A 24,947-nucleotide genomic window follows, 5' to 3' on the forward strand; every position below is an offset into this window, starting at 1 on the left:
AAACAACATAGGAAAATGTATGGAGGGTATAAACAGGCAATTAGAAAGTTATATAGTTAAGCAATAAATGTTTTAAAAGATGCTCACCTTCAATAATTTGGAGAAAGTGAGCAAAAATAACATGACTATTTTTCATAGATCAGTTTGGCAAAAAAAAAATAGTAGAAGTTTGAAAAATATCAGTTGTTGTCTTAAGGTGCAGTAGATTAGGATATGATACTCTGACGGAGCAAGGTATCAATAAATTAGTACTCTGAAAGCCAATTTGTTGATATATATTAAATTTTAAATGCTCATATGCTCTAATACAGCAGTTATACTTCCAGTGTCTAGGAAAGGGAAGTCAATTGTCTGTTCCACAGGAAGGCTTGTATGTTAATTCTCTCTGAAACAGTGATGGCAGCAAAGTGAAAACTGCTTAAAGCTTGACCTTGGGAGAATGGATAGGTGACATACAGTGTTGTCATATTGTGAAACACTGAACAGAATTAAAAAGAAAATCAAGCTATAGGTACCAAAATTATCTCCATAGCTACTGTCAAATTAAAAGAAAAATAGAACAATAATATAATGCCATTTATGTTTAACAACTTGAGATTCCTCTAGCAATACGCTTATGAGTAAAAATGTTTAGAGAAATGTGTGAAAGAACACAAACTGACAATAGTAACAGGAAAGACTCATGTTGTGACAATAAACCAAGAAGACCTTTTCTCATTATAATGCTTTTTTGTTTCAATTTTTATGTTACATGCATAGTGAGCAATCAGTGAAAGTTTTAAAGTAGCTTAAATTTGAGTAGCATTATCAAGTATTCCCACTTCTTTAAACAGAATACATTAAAGTAAGATACTTTATTCTGTCAGTTTAGGGAACTTCAAACAAAGTGTCATACCAAGGAATAGTAAGGGGTGCTCCCGCAGAAAATTAAATGTGTTTTATTTAATCTTTTAATCTTAGTAGTGACTTTTAATATAGCACTGCATTCATTTATCATGTGGCAAATTCCCTGCAGCTTTTTAAACACAAGATATAGGTCTTCCTGAAAGAATATCAATGGGATTTTAAAGGTATGACTCTTAAGATATCATAGGCTTTAATAACCATGATGTTTTAAGTATTAAATAAAGCTGCTACCAAAAGAAAGCAGTCACATAATAGTAGTTGGTAAATGACTGAACAGTAGAAAAAGACTCCTTGACAAATATATATGAACTACCTTTGGGGTAATTCAGTATTAATGATTATGAAAGCATTCATATTTATTATAATACCTACTTATCAGGAAAGTTGACATCATTGTCTTTAGTTAGTAATAACTATATATTGTGAATATTTTTCCAGGTATTATAGTATTAGTTTACAATAAATTCCTTGACTTAAAGCTCCTGTACACTTAGTTTTTCTTTTCTGAATGATGGTAGAAAATTTATCTATATAAATTTAAAAAAAGGGGGGCGGTGAATGAATGAAATAAAATGTTTTATTATTACTGTTCAACAATTTAAGAGGAAGAATCTTTCATCTAAAAGTGATAATTAACTTTCATTAATAAAGTAATTTAATAATTCCATTCTTCCGAACAGGACTACTTAATCATATCATTGCATTTTTTAGATTCCTACTGAGAAATACAACTTAATGATTTCTGTTGTGATTAATAAAACAGAAAATGTTTAGGAAAATGAAAATGGATCCATAGAATAAATTTGTATTTTTTCTAGGCCTTTATTTTTGGGAGACTCTAATATTGAAATTCTAGAGAGAGGACAAGCTTTACATTTAAAGAATGCACGAAGAAGTGACAAGGGGCGCTACCAGTGTACTGTGTCTAATGCAGCTGGCAAACAATCCAAGGATATAAAACTGACAATCTATAGTAAGTGTGGCTTTCTCATGCTTTTTACTATTATTATCAATTCTCATCATACATTGAAAATCAGGGTTGACTCTGTTAACTGCTCTTTTATGCAACGCAAAATAATGTTAAATGGTACTTTAAGGGAAAAAGCCTATCTTGTTCTGTTTTAAGCTAGAACATTGCATCTGATTTTAATGCATTTTATCATTGAGTATGTATTTCTTCAGGGTCCAGTGATTTTCATATGATCTCACTTAAGAGGTCAGGTATTCCCATCTTTGTTAGTGTCACATAAATTAAATGTCTGTATACCTAGAGGGGTTTTTAAAGAGCTCTAGAAAGAGTAGAGATGCATGAAATAAAATGAAGTTGATAGTATGCAGTTATTCCGTTTTCATTCCATCTTGGCCTTTCTTCAGACCACATGATAATAACTTAAATATTTTAAGCAGTGCTGTTATTTTCTTTCAGTTAAGTCCCCATCAGAGGTATGTAGCCCTTATTTCACTAAAACTTTCAATATCGTCTGAGGAAGATGACCGCTAACGTCATGTCATTTTTATGCCAGAAGCCGTGGAAGGTATTTGAATATGCTGTTGCAGGCACAAAGAATTACACCATAGAAAGGAGTAGAACTCATTAGGTCAGTCATGCTTATTGGTGGGTCTGCTTCCTGCACTGTCTTTTTTTCTGTAGCATATGATGCTCAGAATAAGTTCAAATACCTCAGGAATGTCACTTCTACAGGATCTTCCCAATGCAGAGGAATCACCTAATAACTCTCCATTACATTGTCCTAGTTTTCCTTATAGCATGGATCACTGTCTGATAGTTTTAATTGCTTAATTATGGGTATATTTACTTATTTGCTGTTTCTTTCCAAGGAAAGTAAACTTCATAAGAGGAGGACCTCGCTTTGCGTGTCTGATAGCATGCACACAGGCATACAGTAGCTTTCAAGAAATATTTGCTCAGTGAATAAATTGTCTAGTGACAAACTTTTCAGTATGGTAACCATCAGCTATAGTTGACTGCTGAGCACTGGAAATGTGGCTAGTTCAAACTGAGACAAGCTGTAAGTGTAAAATGTTGTTGTGGAGTTACAAAGTTGTGTTTGACTCTTTTGCGACCCCATGGACTATAGCCCGCCAGGCTCCTCTGCCCACGGGATTTCCCAGGCAGGAATACTGGAGTGGGTTGCCATTGCCTTCTCCAGGGGATCTTCCTGACACAGAAATCAAACCTACGTCTCCTCCTTTGCAGGCAGATTCTTTACTACTAAGCTACCAGGAAAGATCTCAAAGACAAACTTAATATGAAAATATAATGGAAGATGCTTAAGTAATAATTTTACCTTGATTACATCTGAAATGATATTTTAGATATATTGAACTAAGTAAAATGATTTATTTTCATAGTTTTCAATGTGACTATTGGAAAATTTTAAATTATATATATGGTCATTATATTTCTGTTGGACAGTGATTGTTTGGTCGTCAATAAGAACTTGGGCTTCTGAGGTAAGCCAGCTTGTGTTCAGATCCAACTTATGCCACTTACTAGCTTTGCAACTTAGAACAAATTGCCTAACCCCTCTGAGCTTCAGTTCCTCATCTCTAAAATGGGGATAATAATAGCACCTACTTAATAATGAAATTGTAAGGATCAGTTGCTGGATACTTTACATGTATTGCGTGGCTTACAGTGAAACTTCAGTAAATATTTATGGTGGTTGTTTAGTTGCTAAGTTGTGTCTGACTTTTATTATTATCTACTTACTATTCTATTGTCTTGCCGCTTGAAGTCTATATATAGAATATAGCTTGGTTTCTATATATCTTCACTGAATTGCAGAGCTTCCTCTTTTTAAAATGTTAGTTGTCTTTATATAATGTTTGAATAGCTTTCTTCAATCAAAGAAATTTTACTTAATACAGGCTTTTAAATCATTTCTGTCTATAAATAGAAGCGTGTGGAAGAAATTAGTCTTGAATAGACATGTCCTCCAAACCACAGTAATGTTACTGAAAGATTAGCTATACAGGCATCCAAGTTAAACGAAAGGACTATTGCTACCATTGGCCTCCGACCAGAATCAGGCTTTTAAACAATAGGTGCAATATTTCCCTTAAGCTGTTGAGTAGTCTTCTCTGCATTGTTGTGTTGTTGCCAAAGTCTGTGATGAATACTTGTGGTGATTCAATGAGCCTCCTACTTCCATAGGACTTGGCTTCTTTCATTTCAGATCCTCTTGTTCATTCAGTATCATGCCCTCAGGCACACAGGGGAGAGGCCTCTAATGAATGATTAAACCTAAGATTGTCAGAGATGAAAGGCGTTCTAGCACTGAAATTTTAAGTATTATAATTAGGAAATAATACCATTTCTTCTCTGGCAAGCTCGTCTACCCCTCTGAGTGTGTAATCTTAAGCTTATTTTATTTCACTTGTGAAAATGCTTTTATTTATAAGAATAAATGAAACATTGACCATACTTGGATGAACTGTGAGGAATACTAATATAGATCTCAGGTTGAGAATGTGTTTCTCACTGCAGCTGATTCATTCATCTTCTTTATTTATGTGAGGATAAAGCAGCTGGATCTGATGCACCTGAAAGGCAGAAATGCACATTTTGCCTGAATAAGGAAAGAAATGGAGAGAAAATATGAGTGAAAAATAAAAGATATGGAGGGAAAATGAGGGGAAATGAATGTGAAAAGGAAAAGGAAATAAATGAGCATTTAATAACCTATGGGGAGATTGTGCAAATTCATAGCTAGTACTTTGAGGTAAAGATTTTTAACTTAATCATGGATAAGTTTCAGATCTGAGAATTTCCACAAATGGTGTAAAAGTTTTTGAGTATATATACATGGTACATTTTAATATACAGTGGATTCATAGCATTTACCTGTAACACCTTTCCTCAAACAGAAGTATAGGACTCAGAAAAGTATATGTGAGATAAATTGAAGCAGGAAGAAATATTTATCTGGGAAATTTAAGCAGTAGATGGTATATTGTTCTGCTGTCAGCTAGAAATGTTTTTTGAGTAATTTTTCTCAATTCATAAACACAAACTTTTTAAACAAACCCTTTTCAGTACAAGTGATATTCCTTTGTAAAACATTCATGGAGGGTAAGGAGTTGTTTGAACCTATGTTCTTGATTTCATTAATTTATCATCCAACTAATTAGGCTAGCCAGTTTATTTAGACAATTTGAGCCATAGAGTTGATATACATTTCCAGATTAATGTCAATAGGCTGAAATCAAAATTAAAATTTAAGTCTGAGTAAATGCTCTTTCTTAAGATTTAAAAATGGTGGCTTGAATTTATATTAACTATTTGTAGCAGAACTTGACAAACCTTTTTTATAAAGGGAAAGATGGTAAATAGGTAGATTTACTCATTGATAATTAGATTCAAAGAATTAAATCTGGTAGAATGCCTGAAGACCTATGGACAGAGTTTCATAACATTGTACAAGAGGCAGTGACCAAAACCATCCCAAAGAAAAAGAAATGTAAGAAGGCAAAGTGGTTGTCTGAGGAGGCTTTACAAATAGCTGAGGAAATAAGAGAAGCTAAAAAGCAAGGGAGAAAGGAAAAGATATATGCAACTCAATGAATGCAGAGTTCCAAAGAATTTCAAGGAAAGATAAGAAGGCCTTCTTCAATAAACAGTGCAAAGGAATAGAGGAAAACAACAGAATGGCAAAGACTAGAGATCTCTTCAAGAAGATTTCATGTAAGAATGTGCACCGTAAATGATAGAAACAGTAGGGACCTAACAGAGGCAGAAGAGATTAAGAAGAGCTGGCAAGAAGGCACAGAAGAGCTATACAAAAAAAGGTCTTAATGACTGGGATAACCATGATGCTATGGTCACTCACCTAGAGCCAGACATCCTGGAGTGTGAAGTCAAGTGGGCCTTAGGAAACATCACTATGAACAAATCTAGTGGGGGGTGATGGAATTCCAGCTGAGCTGTTTCAAATCCTAAAATAAGATGCTGTTAAACTTCTGCATTCCATATGTCAGCAAATTTGGAAAACTCAGCAATGGCCACAGGACTCATTGGAAAAGATCCTGATGCTGGGAAAGATAGAAGGCAAAAGGAGAAGAGGGCAGCAGAAGATGAGATCTTTAGATAGCATCAGTGACTCAATGGACATGAACTTGGGCAAACACCAGGAGATGGTGAGGGACAAGGAAGCCTGGCGTGCTGCAGTCCATGGGGTTGCAAAGAGTCGGACACAACTGAGCAACTGAACAACAACAAAGTTGGAAAATATTTTAGGTTTTTCAGACTGTGAGAAAATCAATGATATTATGTAGGTATTTATATAAAAATAGAAATAAATGTCTACTAATTAATTGTTTGATATTCTTTCTGGCAATTATAAAAATTATAAAATATGTTGTAATACAAGTCTACTAAAGAGAATGGAGTTCCTTTGGAAGGGTAACATTTTACTAAGAGTTCAGAGTTAATGATTACTATCACCAAAGCTGAATTCAGGTGTTCATCTGTTAATACTGATCTGTAATGAGATTTTATGTATTTCGTCTTTGAAAATGTCTTTTCATGAAAATAGATATTCAAATACTGATGTCATTTCACAAACATGATTTTAATTGATTATATTCATTACTTAAAAGGCATTTGTAGTATTCTGTTATATTCTCTTAATATTTGACTTTCACCCTGCCGTTCTACTAACCAGCTAATCAATTACAATTGAGGGTTAGATGGAAGGACCTCATTTTCAGAGATAAATGGACTTTAAATGTGGAAGGTTTTCTGCATTTGCATCAAAATCTGATAAATGTTATTGAAACTGAACGTTGAGTTCAGAAAGTATATTCATTGCAAATTTGTAGGGAAATCAAGATCTAAGTTTTGTTTGACAGAATGGAAAATGCATAGAGCAACTTGTGATACAAACAACAGAATGACTATCAGCAATATAGATTTTTTTTTTCCATTTATTTTTATTAGTTCGAGGCTAATTACTTTACAGTATTGTAGTGGTTTTTGTCATACATTGACATGAATCAGCCATGAATTTACATGTGTTCCCCATCCCGATCCCCTCTCCTGCCTTCTATCTTTCCCAGCATCAGGGTCTTTTCCCTCCCACCTCCCTCTCCACCCGATCCCTCTGGGTCTTCCCAGTGCACCAGGCCTGAGCACTTGTCTCATGCATCCAGCCTGGGCTGATGATCTGTTTCACCCTAGATAATATACATATTTTGATGCTGTTCTCTTGAAACATCCCACCCTCGCCTTCTCCCACAGAGTCCAAAAGTCTGTTCTGTATTTCTGTGTCTCTTTTTCTGTTTTGCATATAGGGTTATCGTTACCATCTTTCTAAAGTCCATATATATGTGTTAGTATACTGTATTGGTCTTTATCTTTCTGGCTTACTTCACTCTGTATAATGGGCTCCAGTTTCATCCATCTCATTAGAATTGATTCAAATGAGTTCTTTTTAACAGCTGAGTAATATTCCATGGTGTATATGTACCACAGCTTCCTTATCCATTCATCTGCTGATGGGCATCTAGGTTGCTTCCATGTCCTGGCTATTATAAACAGTGCTGCGATAAACATTGAGTAACCAACAAATCATAGAAGAAATCAAAAAAGAAGTCAAAATATGCATAGAAACGAATGAAAATGAAAACACAACAACCCAAAACCTATGGGACACTGTAAAAGCAGTGCTAAGGGGAATGTTCATAGCATTACAGGCTTACCTCAAGAAACAAGAAAAAAGTCAAATAAATAACCTAACTCTATACCTAAAGCAACTAGAGAAGGAAGAAATGAAGAACCCCAGGGTTAGTAGAAGGAAAGAAATCTTAAAAATTAGGGCAGAAATAAATGCAAAAGAAACTAAAGAGACAATAGCAAAAAGCAAGCTAAAAGCTGGTTTTTTGAAAAAATAAAATTGACAAACCGTTAGCAAGACTCATTAAGCAATATAGATTTTGCATTTAAGAGCTGATTTTGTCTGATAATTTTAAGTTGAATTTATTAAGAAACATTGTCAAGTTGGTAGTAAAACTAAGTTCCACAGCCATTCAGTAGGCAATAATGGTGTTTGAGAACAATTCTCATTCAAAGAAAATTCAGTCTTAGTATCAAGCGCAATTTAATTTTTCCATCATTAAGACATTAAATGGCTATAAGTTAGGGTAATTCATTATATTCACCTTTTAATTCTGACAAAAATTCATGGAACTGATGGTATTTAAGTCCATAAGAGCAAGTAAGATACACCATGGACAGTACTGGCTTAATAACTCATGAATATTTTACACAAGTGCTTGCTGATTAATACTACAAAGAATAAAGATACTTTTAAAACTGTACATTTTAATAAGCCTTGTAAATTTCCCTAATAACCTTAGTAAATTTCTCTAAACCAATGGTATTTTTTATCACCATCAGTTATAGCACATCTTAACAGATTCCACTTCAGACTGTAATCAATTAGTGTTTTTTCAACTTCGTTGAAGTTGCAATTGTTCCATGCAGGCTATTCTTAGTGGCCAATTCTTCAGTATATTCAAACATGGCATTGACTTATCAAATAAAAGACAACTAAGTAGTATCAGCAACATCTGTCAATGTGTTAAGAGCCAAGAATAATTGTTCAGAAAAGTCCTTTTAAATAAAATTATTAATGTTGTCAATGTTCTCAACTCTTCAAGCAGTTATTCTTATGGAAAAGCTAATAGTCTTAAACAAACTGATTAGACACAGTTCTTTGCTAATGCAATCATTCTTGGCTTATTATACTTAAATCACTCTTAAATTAAAGGCTTTCCTTCCTTGGCTAACAAATGAGCCACTAAGAAACTTAAATTGTAGGCTTATTTTGACTTTTTATCATTGTGAAGAAATTCTGCTTAAGGAAACATTCCATTTTTTATTCATTTATCTGTTGTCTTTCTTTGAGTGGGAAATATTGTGATGAGTGCTTAGTCTTCTAAAGTTAGTATACACTGATTTTAATAACACTATATTTTTTTAAAACAGCTATACTGTTATTAAAAAATAAACTGAGTGCTTTGCTATTGAACTTAATAGCAGAATAATCCACAATGTGCTGTGCTTTAAAAATGTTACATTTTAAAGCCCATTTTTCTCTCTTTTATTTTCAATGTTTTGATGTGAGGAGTATGCACTAGTAATAAAGGTAAAATAAAATATCACGGTATGGTGATATTTATGGCACTTCAAATGCTATTTGGTTATAACTGTGTCACTGAAATTTATGGTGAGCTGAACAACAGTGAGAAGCAATGAGAACACCGTATTTGGTATTTATTGCAACAATTTAACTTGGTCATTGTAGAAGTGAAAGTAGGCATGGACAGTACCCAAACAGATGAACATGATTGTATTCCAGTAAAACTTAATGGGTGTTGAAGTTGGAATTTCATATAATTTTTACATGTCACAAAATATTATTATTTTGCTTTTTTTTCCCAATTGTTCAAAAATGTAAAAACTACACTTGATTCAGCATCTCCATGCTTAGCCTGTGAGCTGCTGCCTTGATCTATAGAGTAAATTACCTTATAGAAAAATTATTCTACCATCAAATTCACCTCACAATGTAGGTATACATCTGAGATACTGCAGGTTTAGTTCCAGACCACCACAATAAATATTGCAATAAAGTGAGTCAGACACATTTTTTTTTTAGTTTCCCTATTAGATGTACAAAAGTATTATGTCTTAAAACTTAATTTTAAAAAATACTTTATTGCTAAAAAATGCTATCATCTGAGTCTTTAGCAAGTCATAGTAGTAACATTAAAATCACTGATCAAAGCTCTCCACAACAAATATAAAATAATGAAAAGGCTTGAAACATTGATATAACCACCAAAATGTGATGGAGATGGCAAGTAAGCCCATGCTTTTGGAAAAATAGTGCCAATACACTTCCTCAATGCAGGTTGCCACGGACCTTCAGTTTGTGAAAAATTCAATGTCTGCAAAGCACAGTAAGTCAAAGTGCAATAAAACGAGGTGTGCCTGTAGATCTTGCCTTCATTTATGTGTGAGAAAAAAATGTGTATATGAATGTTTGTCACTATGAACTGGTTCTAAGAACAATTATCAGAAAACATTAAGGAATTTCACTGAGATTCAGATATTGTTTTCTAATGTTCTTTTCACTAAAAAGAACCAGAGCTTCTAGGAGAAATAGTTACTTCTATTTCTGGGGCAGGGCTGGGGCAGGGAATATATAGATGAGCCTGGAGCCTCTAGTAGGAGCAGAAAACAAGAAAGTACAAAAATAATGTGATGTATGTCAAAGGGGTTCGGTTCAGTTCAGTCGCTCAGTCATGTCTGACTCTTTGCGACCCCATGAATCGCAGCACGTAAGGCTTCCCTGTCCATCACCAACTCCCGGAGTTTACTCAGACTCATGGCCATCGAGTCGGTGATGCCATCCAGCCACCTCTTCCTGTCGTCCCCTTCTCCTCCTGCCCCCAATCCCTCCCAGCATCAGGGTCTTCTCCAATGAGTCAACTCTTCGCATGAGGTGGCCAAAGTATTGGAGTTTCAGCTTCAGCATCAGTCCTTCCAATGAACACCCAGGACTGATCTCCTTTAGGATGGACTGGTTGGATCTCCTTGCAGTCCAAGGGACTCTCAAGAGTCTTCTCCAACACCACAGTTCAAAAGCATCAATTTTTTGGCGCTCAGCTTTCCTCACAGTCCAACTCTCACATCCATACATGACCACTGGAAAAACCATAGCCTTGACTAGATGGACCTTTGTTGGCAAAGTAATGTCTCTGCTTTTTAATATGCTATCTAGGTGCTTAGGTAGGGTCAATTGGAATTGTTCTTAATGGCCATAACTGGAAAAATTTGAACAATGAAATAATATAGTGTTGGATCATACTCAAAGTATAATAAGTCTCCATGAGTCTATATTGATAGAAATAGATAAAGTGGGGATGAGAGACAAATCTCCCATACAGAGAATCCCCAAAAAAATTATGTAGGTAGTTTCCCCCTCTCAAGGAAGTAGAACATAATAGCTCCTCACCTGATACCTGTGGGCTGGGAAGAGTGATTATTTTCAAAAGGGCAAAAGAGAGTAACTTTCCAGTAGAGAAACATAGCAATATCTACCTCAACCAGGTGATGAAGGTCAACATCATCAGTGATATGCCATGTTGATATTGTGTATCCTTGATACAATTGATGAGAATGGCACTCTACCGTTGTGATTGTGCTTCCAAAACTTGTAACTCTCATCCCATAAGAAAAACATTCTCTTCTAAACTAAAAATTGATGTAAAAAAATAAGACACTCAAATTCAGGCACATGCCATTTGATTTCTTTTAAGCTATTGGAATGATAGCAGAATCTTGGCATGATCGTGTTCAGAGTATACAGCAGGGCTTGAGCCAGTGGCATTGTTTTTCCCGCAGCACAGTCCTCATGTGGTGTGAGAGGCCAGGCATGTGGTTGCTGAATTATGGAAGATACACATGCAACCAATTAGATGAGTATAGTTCAGTGAATGAACTCTCTGTGGTTCCAAAGAAAAAAAAGTAAGCAAAAGTAAGCAAAAGTTAGGCTCTACAGTTCTTACCAGTAGCTGGGTTCTAAAAGCACTTCGACCTTTTTTATTTCCTGGGGAAAGGGCATACAGTTTTACCTCATCTCACATTTTTGCTCTCTTGGCCTGATTTCAAACTTACTGTTATTTACTCTAAGTGGGATTTAGTTTTGTTTTGCTTTGTTTGTTAAACATGACTTTCTTAGTTACAGTAACATGATCTATTGGACTTAAATGAACCCCTGAAATGAAAACTGAGTTTCTACTTTTACTGAAATCTGACTCCCAAAAGGAGGGTGATGAAGATTGTTTTGACAAGACAGGCAACTGATTGTTGTTATTATCATTTAGTTGCTAAGTTGTATCTGACTCTTTGCAACCTTGTGGACTGTAGCCCGCCAGGCTGCTCTGTCCATGGGATTCTCCAGGCAAGAATACTGGAGTGAGTTGCCATTTCCTACTCCAGGGGATCTTCCAGACTCAGGGATCGATCCTGCATCTCCTGCGTTTGCAGGCAGGTTCTTTACCACTGAGCCACCAGGGAATCCCCAGGCAACTAATTATCGATAGATAAATCACAGACTTCCTAACTGTCTTTAATTCATATTTACTTTACTGCATTATTTAAACATCTGGAGCATTCATTTGAGACTTTTATGCAGATGCTAAAACTTAGAAGCCTTGTTTGTGTTCTGAAATCCTTTGTAGTTCCACCTAGTATTAAAGGAGGGAATGTCACCACAGAAGTGTCAGCTTTGATCAACAGCATAATTAAACTGGAATGTGAAACACGAGGACTTCCAATGCCTGTTATTACTTGGTATAAGGATGGCCAGCCAGTTATATCCAGCTCACAAGCACTTTATGTTGAAAAAGGACAATTTCTTCATATCCCTCGAGCACAGCTCTCTGATTCAGCGACATATAAGTGTCAAGTAACCAATGTTGCTGGAACTGCTGAAAAATCATTCCATGTGGATATCTATGGTAAGGAAAACACGTATGTTTTTATTATGTTCTTTCTGCCTATGCTTCCTAATACACCGACATCCAATTTGTTCACTGATAAATCCCTGCTGGGTTGTATTGTCTTCTATATTTATGGATTGAAATTGGAAGAATTTGTCCTCTGATTTGGAAAAAATTTTTTAGAAACTAAGATTCGTAAGAAGTGATCATTCATTCAGTCAGTCATTTGCCTTTGGCTCCTAGGAATCTAGACCATTTGATTTTTATGGAGAATGTAAAGTAGTTCTTAGGACTAAGATCCTTCTCTCTAGTTTGTCCTTTGTAGACCAGACATGGTACAGAGTAACCCACAATATTTACAACAGTTGTAGATAAGCAGAACCAAGAAATTCTTTCCTCAGTAGCTTAGTGGAGGAGGGACATAACTATAGTTTGACTATAGATCCTATAGTCAACCTGTATGAGTAAAAAGACAAATCCCCTTTATTTCATTACGATTCCAAAGCATTGCCTGAAATATTGCTTTTTTCTGCCTCTAGTTCCTCCAATGATCGAAGGTGACTTGGCTGCGCCTCTGAATAAGCAAGTGATTGTTGCTCATTCACTGACACTGGAGTGTAGAGCTGCCGGCCACCCTCCTCCAGTTCTAACCTGGTTGAAAGACGGTGTACCTGTGAAAGCCGGTGGCAACATCCGCATAGAAGCTGGTGGGAAGAAACTAGAAATCACACGTGCCCTAGAAGTCGATCGGGGCCAGTATGTGTGTGTGGCTACGAGTGTGGCAGGAGAAAAGGAAATCAAATACGAAGTTGATGTCTTAGGTAAATGAGAAGGCCACCCCCTGTATTCTCATGTTCATAGCACAACCAGCCTTGTTTATGAAATGCTTTTGTGTTTGTGAAATAATCAAACAATCTTAGAGAAGGTTTACTTATTTGTTCAACTCTGGACTACCTATTACTGAATGGTGGATTGACCACCAGAGTCCCAAGATCTAAAAACCCACCTGAATCTTCCACCTATTCTGATAGGTATACTTTTTAGATAGATAGATGCATTTTTACATCTGTGACAAAATCTGATTACAGTAACAGCATGGTCTCTCGCTGTGACCGTGAGTAACATTTTTACATCTGTGACAGTATCTGTGCGTTGAGTGACAACGTGTCATGAACACTGTGCTAAGCAACAAGAAACAGTCTGTGGACCCTGGGAAGTCATCTTGTAGCCTTGAGTCTCTCTTTATGAAATGAAATGAAACTTCCAATGCAGGCCCAATTTTTGAGGTTCCCTTGTCATATTCTAATGACAATAAACAACGTAAGATATGAATTGACTATGTTCTCTTAGCATCAGCAGTGCCATTGTGCTCGGTTCGCTGAGAAAAATGCAGTGTGTCATAAGTATATTTATTGACCCTGGCAAATGCATATTATAAAACATATCATAGAGTCCATTTCAAGTATCCTTCATGTACCAAATGACTGTGATACTTAGCAGCCTTCTAAAGAACAACTTAGTATTGCTTAATGGATACTGTATTTTCTCTTTTATACATTTCTTTGTATGTTTCATCCCTCTTTTTTTGTAGTGCCACCAGCTATAGAAGGAGGAGATGAAACGTCTTACTTCATTGTAATTGTCAATAACTTGCTGGAACTAGATTGTCAAGTGACAGGTTCTCCTCCACCAACTATCATGTAAGGGCTTTGGTATGTCTTCTAAATACCTCCCACTTTTTTATTTGAGAGTTTTAAAGCTATTTTGAAAGAGGTTCTGTGTCACTAAAAAGCGATAGTGTAAAGTTACACTGATTATATACCTCTTTTATTAAAAGATGTATTCTGTAATTGAGTTGGCCAAAAATACCATTTGGCAGAAGAAAGCTGAATAAGCTTTTTGGCTAACTCAATGCAAGGCAACTTTTATCTGATACTCACAGGGCCCATAAATCTGCTCCATTAGAGGAATTCATTATATGCTCTTAAAAATTACATTTTCAATTCATAGGAACAGAATATTAAGTATTATCTATCAGATCTTCTTGAAGCACTGAGATGTTTAATGAACAAATAAATTTAAAACATTGTACCAGAAATAGAGAAATAGAGGAACTTAACATGAATATATGACTACCAATTCTTTTATTCTCATTCCTTCATTCACAAAGTATTTCTTGATTACTTACCTTTCATTTCTGAGGTGCTATGGGATATGCAAACGAACAGATGCTGAACTAGTTGTTGGAATAAAATAGCTCCACACATGATTATGGGCTTCTCTAGTGGCTCAGACAGTAAAGAATCTGCTTGCAATGAGGAAGACCTGGGTTCAGTCCCTGGGTTGGGAAGATCCCCTGGAGGAGGGCTTGGCAACCCACTCCAGTATTCTTACCCAGAGAATTCCATGGACAGAGGAGCCTGGTGGACTACAGCCCATGGGGTTGCAAAGAGTTGGACATGACTGAGCGACTAAGCACACACACATGATTATAAACTAAATGGAAAGTGATAACTCATAATAAACTAAAATTTATAAAATACCATATGATTTTAGAGTTTTATTTTACAGATGTTTTAGGATTGTGTGTGTTTTGCTGTTAATATTATCTAAACATTGGAAGTGAGAGACATGTAGGAGCGTTTGCCTCTTTTTGTAGCTCGGCATTAATTAAAAAAAATGAAGACCTGTACACATAGTTCTTTGGTTTCCTACAATATGCCAACTTCTTTTTAAACTTTTTCTTTTCCTGATTTCCAATTTATTTCATAGAGTGAGCAAATGGGAAATTAGGCAAGTACATAATTGAGAATATATGTAAATATATCATGCTCTTCTGTGTTGTGCTCAGTCGCTTCAGTTGTATCTGACTCTTTGCGACCCTATGTACTGTAGCCCGCCAGGCTCCTTTGTTCATAGGATTCTCCAGGCATGAATACTGGAGTGGGTTGCCATGCCCTTCTCCAGGGAGTCTTCCCAACTCAGGGATTGAACCCATGTCTCTTATATCTACTACATTAGGCAGGCAGATTCTTAACCACTAGTGCCATCTGGGAAGCCCAAATATATGTGTAAGGAAAGAAAGTGAAGTCGCTCAGTTGTGTCCGACTCTTTGCAGACCCCGTGGACTGTAGCCCACCAGGCTTCTCCATCCATGGGATTCTCCAGGCAAGAATACTAGAGTGGGTTGCCATTTCCTTCTCCAGGGGATCTTCCCGACATATATAAATATATAAGTCCACTATATATTAGTAAATGTAGTTTCTCCAAAATAGATAGAATGGTTGATTGATGATTTAGGAATGCAGTTATTTAAAATATATCTCCAGACTTCTTTTTGCCCTGTTTCTGTAGGTGGCTGAAGGACGGCCAGCTCATTGATGAAAGAGATGGAGTCAAGATCCTACTAAGTGGACGCAAACTGGTTATTGCCCAAGCTCAGGTGTCAGACACAGGCCTTTACCGGTGTGTAGCAACAAACGCTGCTGGAGACCGCAAGAAGGAATTTGAAGTAACTGTTCATGGTATGCTGAAGAAGGGACAGGGACATTTCACTGAAAATTCATTTATGCATCGTTTCAGTATCTAATTCAGATTGTGACTCATTAATCTGGATAAATCTTGCATTGTGGAAAGTAGTACAAATTTGAATGTGAATTTGGATGAAAATTTGAGTTAAATAATGGAAAAATTTAAGGCACTTTACTAACACGGAAGATTTAACCACGAGATAACCATGTGAATGAATTGAGATGGAATTTAAATGGTAGGAGGTATATTCTACATAGCATGAAAGGGCCTGAGCAATGAGATCAAAGAAGAGATAGGCAGCAAATAAAGGGGGGTTATAAGCATTCAAGCTTTCAGCCAAAACAGAAGGGAGTGTGAATTAAGTCATTTCCAGAAATGGAGGCTGAAGGTATGATGCGGGATCCAGGGCACATAAGTGTATTCTTGGAACTGGCATAATAGGGTTAGAACCATTACTCTGACAACAGCAAACCTCTGCCAGGGTATTATGTATCTCACTTGCTAGTTGTCCTTGGGAAGAGAAGGACTGGAAGAAGAAACTGGAGAGCCTTTGGAAGCTACAAGCAGAGGTTTCTATGAACATCAGTTTCAATCTTCCCAGGCAGATTGTTTTTTTCCCCCCACTTTTTCAATCCCATGATAGAATATAGCCAATCCCGTTTCTCACTGTCAATTCCAGTTCTTGAGGGAGGAAATCTGGCAAGCCCAGCTTAAATCAGATTACCATTCTGGATTTAATCAGCCCTGCTGGGGACAGATTCATGTGGTATAAATATGGGTACTGGAAATGCACCCTGATTAAATGAGGCAGTTCTGGAGAAATGGAAGGTCATAATACATTAGGAAAACAGACCAAAAGGTTGTAAGCCAAACATACATGTGGATTGCAGTTGCTGTAAACACAATTTACTTATTCTTTGGAGAATTAGAGATCCTACTTAAGAAATATGTAACTCTAAAATTGCTGAAAATGATAAATGAAATGCATTGGTGAATTTATTTTGTTGTTTGTTATTTTGTGATCTTTTCCTTTCTAAATTTTAAACTTTCAAGTTTTGGAATACAGATCTTTAAGTATTGATTCTCCTGATTATGGTTTTTGTTCCCTCTCGCCCTCTGTCCCCTCCTCAACTTTCTTTTTTCTTCCTTCTTTCTTTCCTTCCTTCTCTTCTCTTTTCCTTAAATCTAGTTCCTCCAACAATCAAATCCTCAGGTCTTTCTGAGAGAGCTGTATTAAAGTACAAGCCCATCACCTTGCAGTGCATAGCTAATGGCATTCCAAATCCATCTATTACATGGTTGAAAGATGGACAACCTGTCAACACTGCCCAAGGAAACCTCAAAGTAAGTATGAATATTATTATGTCAAAGATGGTAAAGCTATATAAGGAGCTGTCATATTCTCTTTTCTTAACTATAGATTTTCCTGTTGGACAGATTTTGCAGGAAATGCAGTAAAATATTATGTGTTGTCCTTAGGCTTGTTTAGAATTTAGTTTAATATTTTGACTTGAAAAATGGAATTAAAGACTAATAACTTCAGCAATGATGTTGATTTTAACATAGTGGTTGTTATTTGTATTATCTCAACGTATGCCTGTTTTACTTGTTAAAAAAACCAGTGTCCCACAGATGAACAGTTCATCAGTACTAAGTCAGAGTATCCCAAATATGGTCACCTTTGACTGGGATTAAAGTGGAGTTATGACTACATAAGCCTAGGTGAAATATGTCTTGGAAAATATAGTTTAGTTTATAATCTTCAAGATGACAGAGACCAGTCTCTATGAGTAAGTTCATTTCTGTATCTTTCATACTGAGTGTAGTCCCTGGCATATAACTATAGTCAGTACATATTTGTTGAATTAAGAGATGGGTAGATTGTAAACCTGAGTGATTTAAATGATGCATTTAAAATAATAGATTTTTCTTCTAAGATCAGGTTAATTGACTAAAATGGGCTTGCACTTTGCTTGAGGTAAGTTTCAGTAGTGAGGGATATGCAAAGTTCTTTTCCTGGCAGAAGTGATGGTATCTGTTCATTTATTATTCCTATTCCAAATCTAGTGGAATTAATCTCACACATTCTGTGCTAACAAAAGATTTAATACATAGCCTTCTAATATAGTGCAGGTAAACAACTGCTTACCTGTGAGACAGATATTTATCATATAATCATACAAAAGTATAATTGGAGACAGGAATGAGTAATTTTAAGAGAGAGTTTAGAGAGGTTTAAGAACAGATAATAAGAAATGCTGCCTTTGAGCATGTGTGGTTTGCAACCCCTGGAGCTTCTCGGGTGTAATCTAAAACCACCTTCCTATTCAGAGGGGAGAGAGAGACCTCAGTAGGAGTCACAGCACTCCAGATTGGTAGCAGCAGGTTTAATAAGCAAGGGAACTTACTTTCCAGGCTTGTCTTGAATGTTTGTAAGATGGATACATCTCCTCACCTGCCTACCAAATCTTAGAAGTTTATATAGAGGCCCTAACTAGGTTTAGTCACATATCCATTCAGATGGTCTCAACACCACACTACTATCTCAAGGCTATATCCTTGGGCAGTGTCTGGCACTGGAGAGGCAGATGGAATGCACATTCCAAACACGAGGAGAGGGTCAGGAGCCTCCAAATGCTTGAGTCCAGCTCACAGGTCATGCAGGCGGTCACTTCCTCTCAATGACCTCTTCCAAAAGCATGAGGGTAATTTATGAAGAAAGTCTGTAAGGAGACATCTGAAGAACACATGGAGTTAATGGAAAAGTTAATAGAAGAGAGCTGAGTAGAATCTTTCAGAGAAGATGTTTATGGGCAAAGAACTTAAAGGGCAGTATGACACCTCTTGAGAACCTGAAAGCAAGCCATTGGCTTAGGGAAGCAAGAGCAAGGGAGAAATAATATTAGAAGAGATCAGAGGATGTTAGAAAGTATTTGAGTCATGTTAATGATTTTATTTTCACTTTAAAGCAATGGGAGGTTTTTGAAGAGTTTTCAGAGAAAAATGACTTGAGCAGGCTTACATTTTCAGTAGTTACCTAGGCCTCTTTAGAGAATGAATTGAAGGAGTCAAGAGTAGATACGTGGAAATCAGTTGAACTTACTTATTTTTGTCTAGGAGAGAAAAGATAGAAATTTGAACTCATCTACTGGCCACAGAGTTGAAGATACATGGATATATCTGAGAGTTATTTACTGGTTAAATCATTAGAGCTTGATTATAGATTGTTGATAACAGGTGAGGGAGTGGGGAATATCAAGAAAAACTAGTAGGAATCTAATATACACAAGTGCATAGATAGTGATGCCATCCAGTGAGAAAGGAGATTTTGGAGGCAGACAAGTTTGAGGGGGAAAAACTATGAGTTTTAGACTTTTTAGGGTTAAGATGATCTTGAAATAAACTAGTGGAGATCCCAGGTAGACCATTGAATATATGGTCTTGGAGCTCAAAGGATAGCTGTAGATATTGACACATTATGATATTTGAAACTCATGGACAGGGATGACTTAATTCAAGGGCAGCATAAAGAGTGAGAAGAAACAGGAGAGAAAACTGATGTAACGCAGAGTCTTAAGAAATTATGGCACTTTTTAAAGGCCATGTGTGAAAGTCCAAAAGTGAATGTGAATGTGTGCTTGCCATGTTTAGTACAGTATGACTGGAGAAGAAGTTAAGTGGGAGTGTACATGGCAGCATACAGAGAGATCATCTGGGGTCAGAATGTGGTGAGCCTGGAAGGTTTTGCTGAGCTCCAGTTTCGTTCTGGGCAAAGTGGTGAGCCGTGCATGAGCTTTGAAGGGGGACTGGTAAAAGGATCAAATTTGTGTTTTAGACAAATTATTCTGGCAACAGTATGCAAGGCAGATTAGCAATTTGGGAGGCTGGAGACACTGGAATATAAATTAAGGAGCTATTATAATCCCACAGTGGCTGTGAGAATGGAGGCAAGGGATCTGAGCATGGCCTGATTACTAGGAGAGTCAAAGTGGCCTCTGAAACCCAGATGACCGGTGCCATTAAACAAGACTGGAAACATGACATGAGAATTAGGTTCAGAAATACACGGAAAACAGTTATAAGCTTTGTTTTGGAGGTGTTTCATGTCATGTGCTGACTTGTCCAGCAGACAGTTGGAAGCTCAGGAGAGAAGTTGAGGCCAGTCCTGTAAATTTAGGAGCCTGCACAGGATTCTTCATCAAAGACATGGGTTTGGATGAAAACTATCAGAGAGCCAAGTTTCCTGTTTATGGGACAGGAGGAAGAAGCAGGTTCTGTAATCTACTAAGAAAGTCAGAGAGTGAAAACTGAGGGAGTACTGTCTCTTCAACTACCAGAGACAGGAGTGACTGAAGGAGTAGGAAGTCCACAATGCCGAATGCTGTAGTATTAGCTCACTGCCTAGACTGCTGGGTGCTGGGATTAGAAGTTACTGGTGGGACTTCCCTGGCGGTCCAGTGCTTGAGACTTTGCTTTCTAATGCAGGGGGTTCAGTCTCTAGTTGGGGAGCTATGATCCCGCATGCCTCACGGCTGAAAAAAACCAAAACATAAAGCAGAAGCAGTCTTGTAACAAATTCAATAAAGACTTTAAAAAATGGTCCACGTCAAAAGAAATCTTAAAAAAAGGAAGTTACTGCTAACCCCTGAATAATCAGTTTCAAAGTATAACCACAGAATCACGAGTTCCAAAATGGTGGAGGCTGGTTGTCGTATGCTTAAGAGGGAAATAAGGGAAACCAGACAGGAGGAAATTTATCTGCATTTCCATTACTCATATTTTATAATTTTTATTGTTTTTCTGGCCCCTGTGACCATTTAATCAAAAAAGATTGTTGTTTTAAAGCTATTTATGAAGTGTTATATAAATATAACCATGTTTTTTTTTCAAATAGCTACGTTTTCATCACATACCTCATAGTTGCAGTGCTAAAGCGTTTTTATTCAGTGGACTTTTATGACTATACCAGCAGGCTGGCCTTAGGTAACTTTACTTTGTGTTTTCCAATGCATAAGAAAAGCTTTTCACTCAGAATAGTCTGTTTTCTTGTGCATGATGAACTGATCTGGCTCTAATCTGTCAAAAGGTAATTAAGATACCAGCATAAGAATATAATTAGATATTATAAACTTAAATGAGTTTGTCTATGCAGCAAATATTTTCAAGTCCACGTGTAAAGTACAGAACGTTGCCATCCTTTTTGATCCCGATTAGATACAGTCTTCTGGTAGACTTCTACAAATCGCCAAAGCCCTGATGGAAGATGCTGGCAGATACACGTGCGCGGCTACCAATGCAGCTGGAGAGACGCAGCAGCACGTTCAACTGCATGTACATGGTAATGGCACCTCCATGTCTTAACAGAGGAGTGTTTCTGCGGCCTTTTTAAAAAACATGTTGGGCCCATTTTTATTGAATTGTAATATAAAAGAGATGAGTGTTTATTTTAGTCCATATGAGCAAAGTATATAGTTTACATTATTGTCATCACTCATATCGAAGATCTTCAGTTTTCATGTTGTCAAATAGACATGCTAGAGCTCATAAACACACACACTACCTTGGGTTTTAATTATTTCAATTCTGTCAGCTGATAGCTTTATACAGACAACTTTTGTTGAAAAACCAGAAGTTGCAGATTTTTTCCTTCGCATTGTCTGTGATTGTCTTGCCTGCCTAAAAGATGAATTTTTAGAAGCTATCTGTTTTTAGAAGCTAGAAGTGAGTAGAAGCTATCTTTGACTGAGGATCTTTTCTTGTATACTTTAATAAAAAGTCTGAGTGGCCATGGAATGCTTCATGAATATTACAGCTTCACAGTAAACTTGAAAGACTCCCTGACCGTCAGTGTGAGACTTCAGATCTGTAGAGGTTCATCAGAAAGGACCAAGAATTGAAGGTTTGGACTTTCCTAATTCAGCCAAGGATATTTGCAGAGAGCTAGCGAAGATCTCCTTGTATACTTTGTTCATTTTCTCTAATTCATGTGATTGCTTGTTAAGCCTTTTATTCATTCATTCCATCCATTCATTCATATATTCACCCCATATTTACTGAGTGATCTTAACCTGAAATAACACCCCAGCATTTAGCTTAACTCTAGGTATATAGTAGGAAGCCAATAAATGTTTGACAAATGAAAGAGTAAATAATAAGTGAATGAAAAAATTTTGTGTGGATATTGAATTCTTCTAATCTGTTTCTTTACATGTTTTCTTTTAATTAAATCACCCAGTTAAAAAATTCAAATGATCAATTCACTAAATGTTTCCAAAAACCCACTTTATTCTTTCCCCAGTTTTTCAGATATGAACATCTGACTTATGTCATATACATAAACCATATTTCTTAGAGGACCTTTAGTTTTTCATTGAATAATTAACTTAGTGATCAATATCTGACTGTAACCATCTTGGAATTGTCTCGCCATACTTGAGGGTTAGGGGACAGATTGACTTGCTCTTCCTTAAGTTGCCTTGAATTTACCGCATTCCTTGTGAGGCCTTCTGTATCTTTCCAGTGTTCTTTGGCAGCTGTCTCCAGCATATACTCAGCCTCAACTTCCATCTAAGAGTGTGTTGGGGGTGGGCTTGCTCTCCTTCCCCGTTTTCCTGCCCTGAGTCTCCTTGTCTCCTTTTCGTACGGATTGCTTATCTTCTCCTTTCCAATAGCTTCAATCCTAATCTGGTCTCCATTGCTGGCTAACAGAATGCGGGTGAGTAGGATAGCATGATATGTTGCCATCATCTCAGGCACTGGACTCATGCCAACTTTGGTTTAAAGTCTTTGTTAACCATGATCTGTATAACTTTGAGCAAGTCACTTAATTAATCTCTCTGAGTATCTGACTTGAAGAGTGCTTTCAAGGTTTAAAGGTTTTAGATATAATATTATCTCCCACTTCTACTCTTTTAGAAGCTATCCAGAAAAGAGAATTTATTTATTCTCTAGACTGCTTTAAATTACTTAAATGAAGACTCTGTAGTGGAGAAGAGAACATGTCTCCAGAACTGGGAAAAACCAGACCTCAGTATTTGGGGCTCCCAGACTTGTATTCATAAAAATCATATATATTGCTTTTTAGAAATACAGCTTTCTGGACCCATTCCCACATCTCATGAAACAGCATCTCTCATGCAAGTAATCTGAGCCTTCACATGGGGAAACATTGGCCCAGACTATAAGACTGTTCTAGAGACTTGCCAGTGTAGTCAAGACTGACTGAAGATTAGAGTCCATGAAAGAACTCAAGTATCCTATCAAACACAGGGCAACAACAGAAAAGAAAAAAGCAGATCCAATATTTGAGATAACACGTCTATCAATGTACTATCTAAATATGGTAACAAAATATATGTTAGCAAGAGATTCAATTAGAGTACACAAGTGAAAAATCATCAGAGACAGGGGAAGGAGGCTGGAGGATATCTGGATCAGTGTGAAGAAAGAGAGAAACACAAGATTGGTCACTGTAAGGATTTTTAAAAAACTACCAGACTAGTCGGAAAATATAAAACAGTTTTCTTGATATGAATTACCATAGAATATAAGTAAGATATATTACTAGCTGAAAATGTTTCCTCTAATATGATCTTGACTTGTCTGGATAATATTTCATCAACCTGAAGGAAGAATAAATGATGAAGTGAACTTCTAATCTAATATTGATCATGATAACCTGGAGGAAGTAGTTAACATGACATGTGACAGGAATATGAACAGAAAGTGATGTATCATCTTGGCCTTCATGATGACTGTGTCGCATTGGAGGGACATGGGTCCAGACTTGATCCTGTCCTCTTTTGTATTTGTATTCATAATTTCAGGGAGAATTGGAGATGTTAAAAAAGAGGTAGGAATTTCTAAGGGATTAGTTGATGGATTTCACGAAGACCTCAGAGGTTAAAAATGACAAATTAATCTGAGGCCAAAAAAATTGCATAAGAATAGGGAGAGAGTGGCTTAAAGATACGACACATTGAAGGACTTGAGATATTAATGACTCTCTCTAATTATTAATTTGATAATTCAATTTTGTAATAAAGCTAAGAAGTCAATAATAGAAGTTTGCAGTAGCCCTCTTATATTCTTGCTTTCTGAGTGCTTCCAAAGTATTATATCCAAGTCTGGTGCTGTATATTAAGAGGGACATTGAAAAATCTATAGGCAAGCAACTGTCATTTTATTATTTCTTTTATTGTTTAACCAATCCTATAGCTGTTTTTTAAATTAGGATTTGTTTTAATCCCAGGAGTAACACACTCAGCAAGCAAGTCTTTTCTATCCATACAATTATCATCCAAAAGTATTCAATCCTTAGAAACTCAGCTTTCAAATTGTTTATTATTTTGCTTTTCTATAAAAAATGAGTGTAGATGCTTCCATTTTTCTCAAACATGGAAAAAAGTGTTTCCAAAAGGTGGAGTAAGGGTGCGTGGTCTCCTGGACTGGGAATGAAGTCATGATCATGAGGAGGGGAACATTCTTATGATCCCCTGGGTTTTCCAGGGGAAGTTCTATTATAGAAGGCAGAGGCTCTCCGTAGGTGGTCCTTTTGATGATCAAAGTTTCATAATTCTGGAAGTTCTAATTCTCTAGACCAAACTATGAAATTATATTTAAACCTCAGATACTTGCCAAGTGAGACAGATGTTTCCACAAACAAATGATTCTTTGGGGTCTAATGGCTCAAACATTCATCTGCACGTAATTATTTTCTAGCCAAAATCAACCAAGGTGAAGCACCCAGAAGTATAATATTGTGGTGAAAAGCTTTGGACTGGGGCTGCTACACTCTCAAGTATTATCTGGAGGAGAGTGGGCTTAGATGCTAACTTTTATAAAGCTTAGTTTTCTCATCTGTAAAATGGAAAGGATGAAGATAATACCACAATCAGGGAAGTTGTTCTGAGGAATCAATACGAGACTAGACATGAAAAATATAGCCTGGTGTCTGGTTCCTAGTCATTATCTGT

General features: G+C 36.6%; 1 protein-coding gene across 3 annotated transcripts in view; it reads left to right on the forward strand.

Annotated features, from left to right (window-relative positions):
- The window catches only part of HMCN1 (hemicentin 1), a 525,163-nt gene that overhangs the window by 302,099 nt on the left and 198,117 nt on the right, over positions 1-24,947 (forward strand). For all 3 annotated transcript variants that reach the window (XM_061160939.1, XM_061160937.1, XM_061160938.1), the window contains exons 30-36: positions 1,725-1,879; positions 12,181-12,459; positions 12,981-13,262; positions 14,033-14,141; positions 15,796-15,965; positions 17,162-17,316; positions 21,187-21,310. In XM_061160939.1, coding sequence (XP_061016922.1) covers positions 1,725-1,879; positions 12,181-12,459; positions 12,981-13,262; positions 14,033-14,141; positions 15,796-15,965; positions 17,162-17,316; positions 21,187-21,310 — 1,274 coding nt within the window. The remainder of the gene's footprint in view (positions 1-1,724; positions 1,880-12,180; positions 12,460-12,980; positions 13,263-14,032; positions 14,142-15,795; positions 15,966-17,161; positions 17,317-21,186; positions 21,311-24,947) is intronic.

Source organism: Dama dama, chromosome 14, assembly GCF_033118175.1.
Source record: "Dama dama isolate Ldn47 chromosome 14, ASM3311817v1, whole genome shotgun sequence".
Classification (NCBI taxonomy): Eukaryota; Metazoa; Chordata; class Mammalia; order Artiodactyla; family Cervidae; genus Dama; species Dama dama.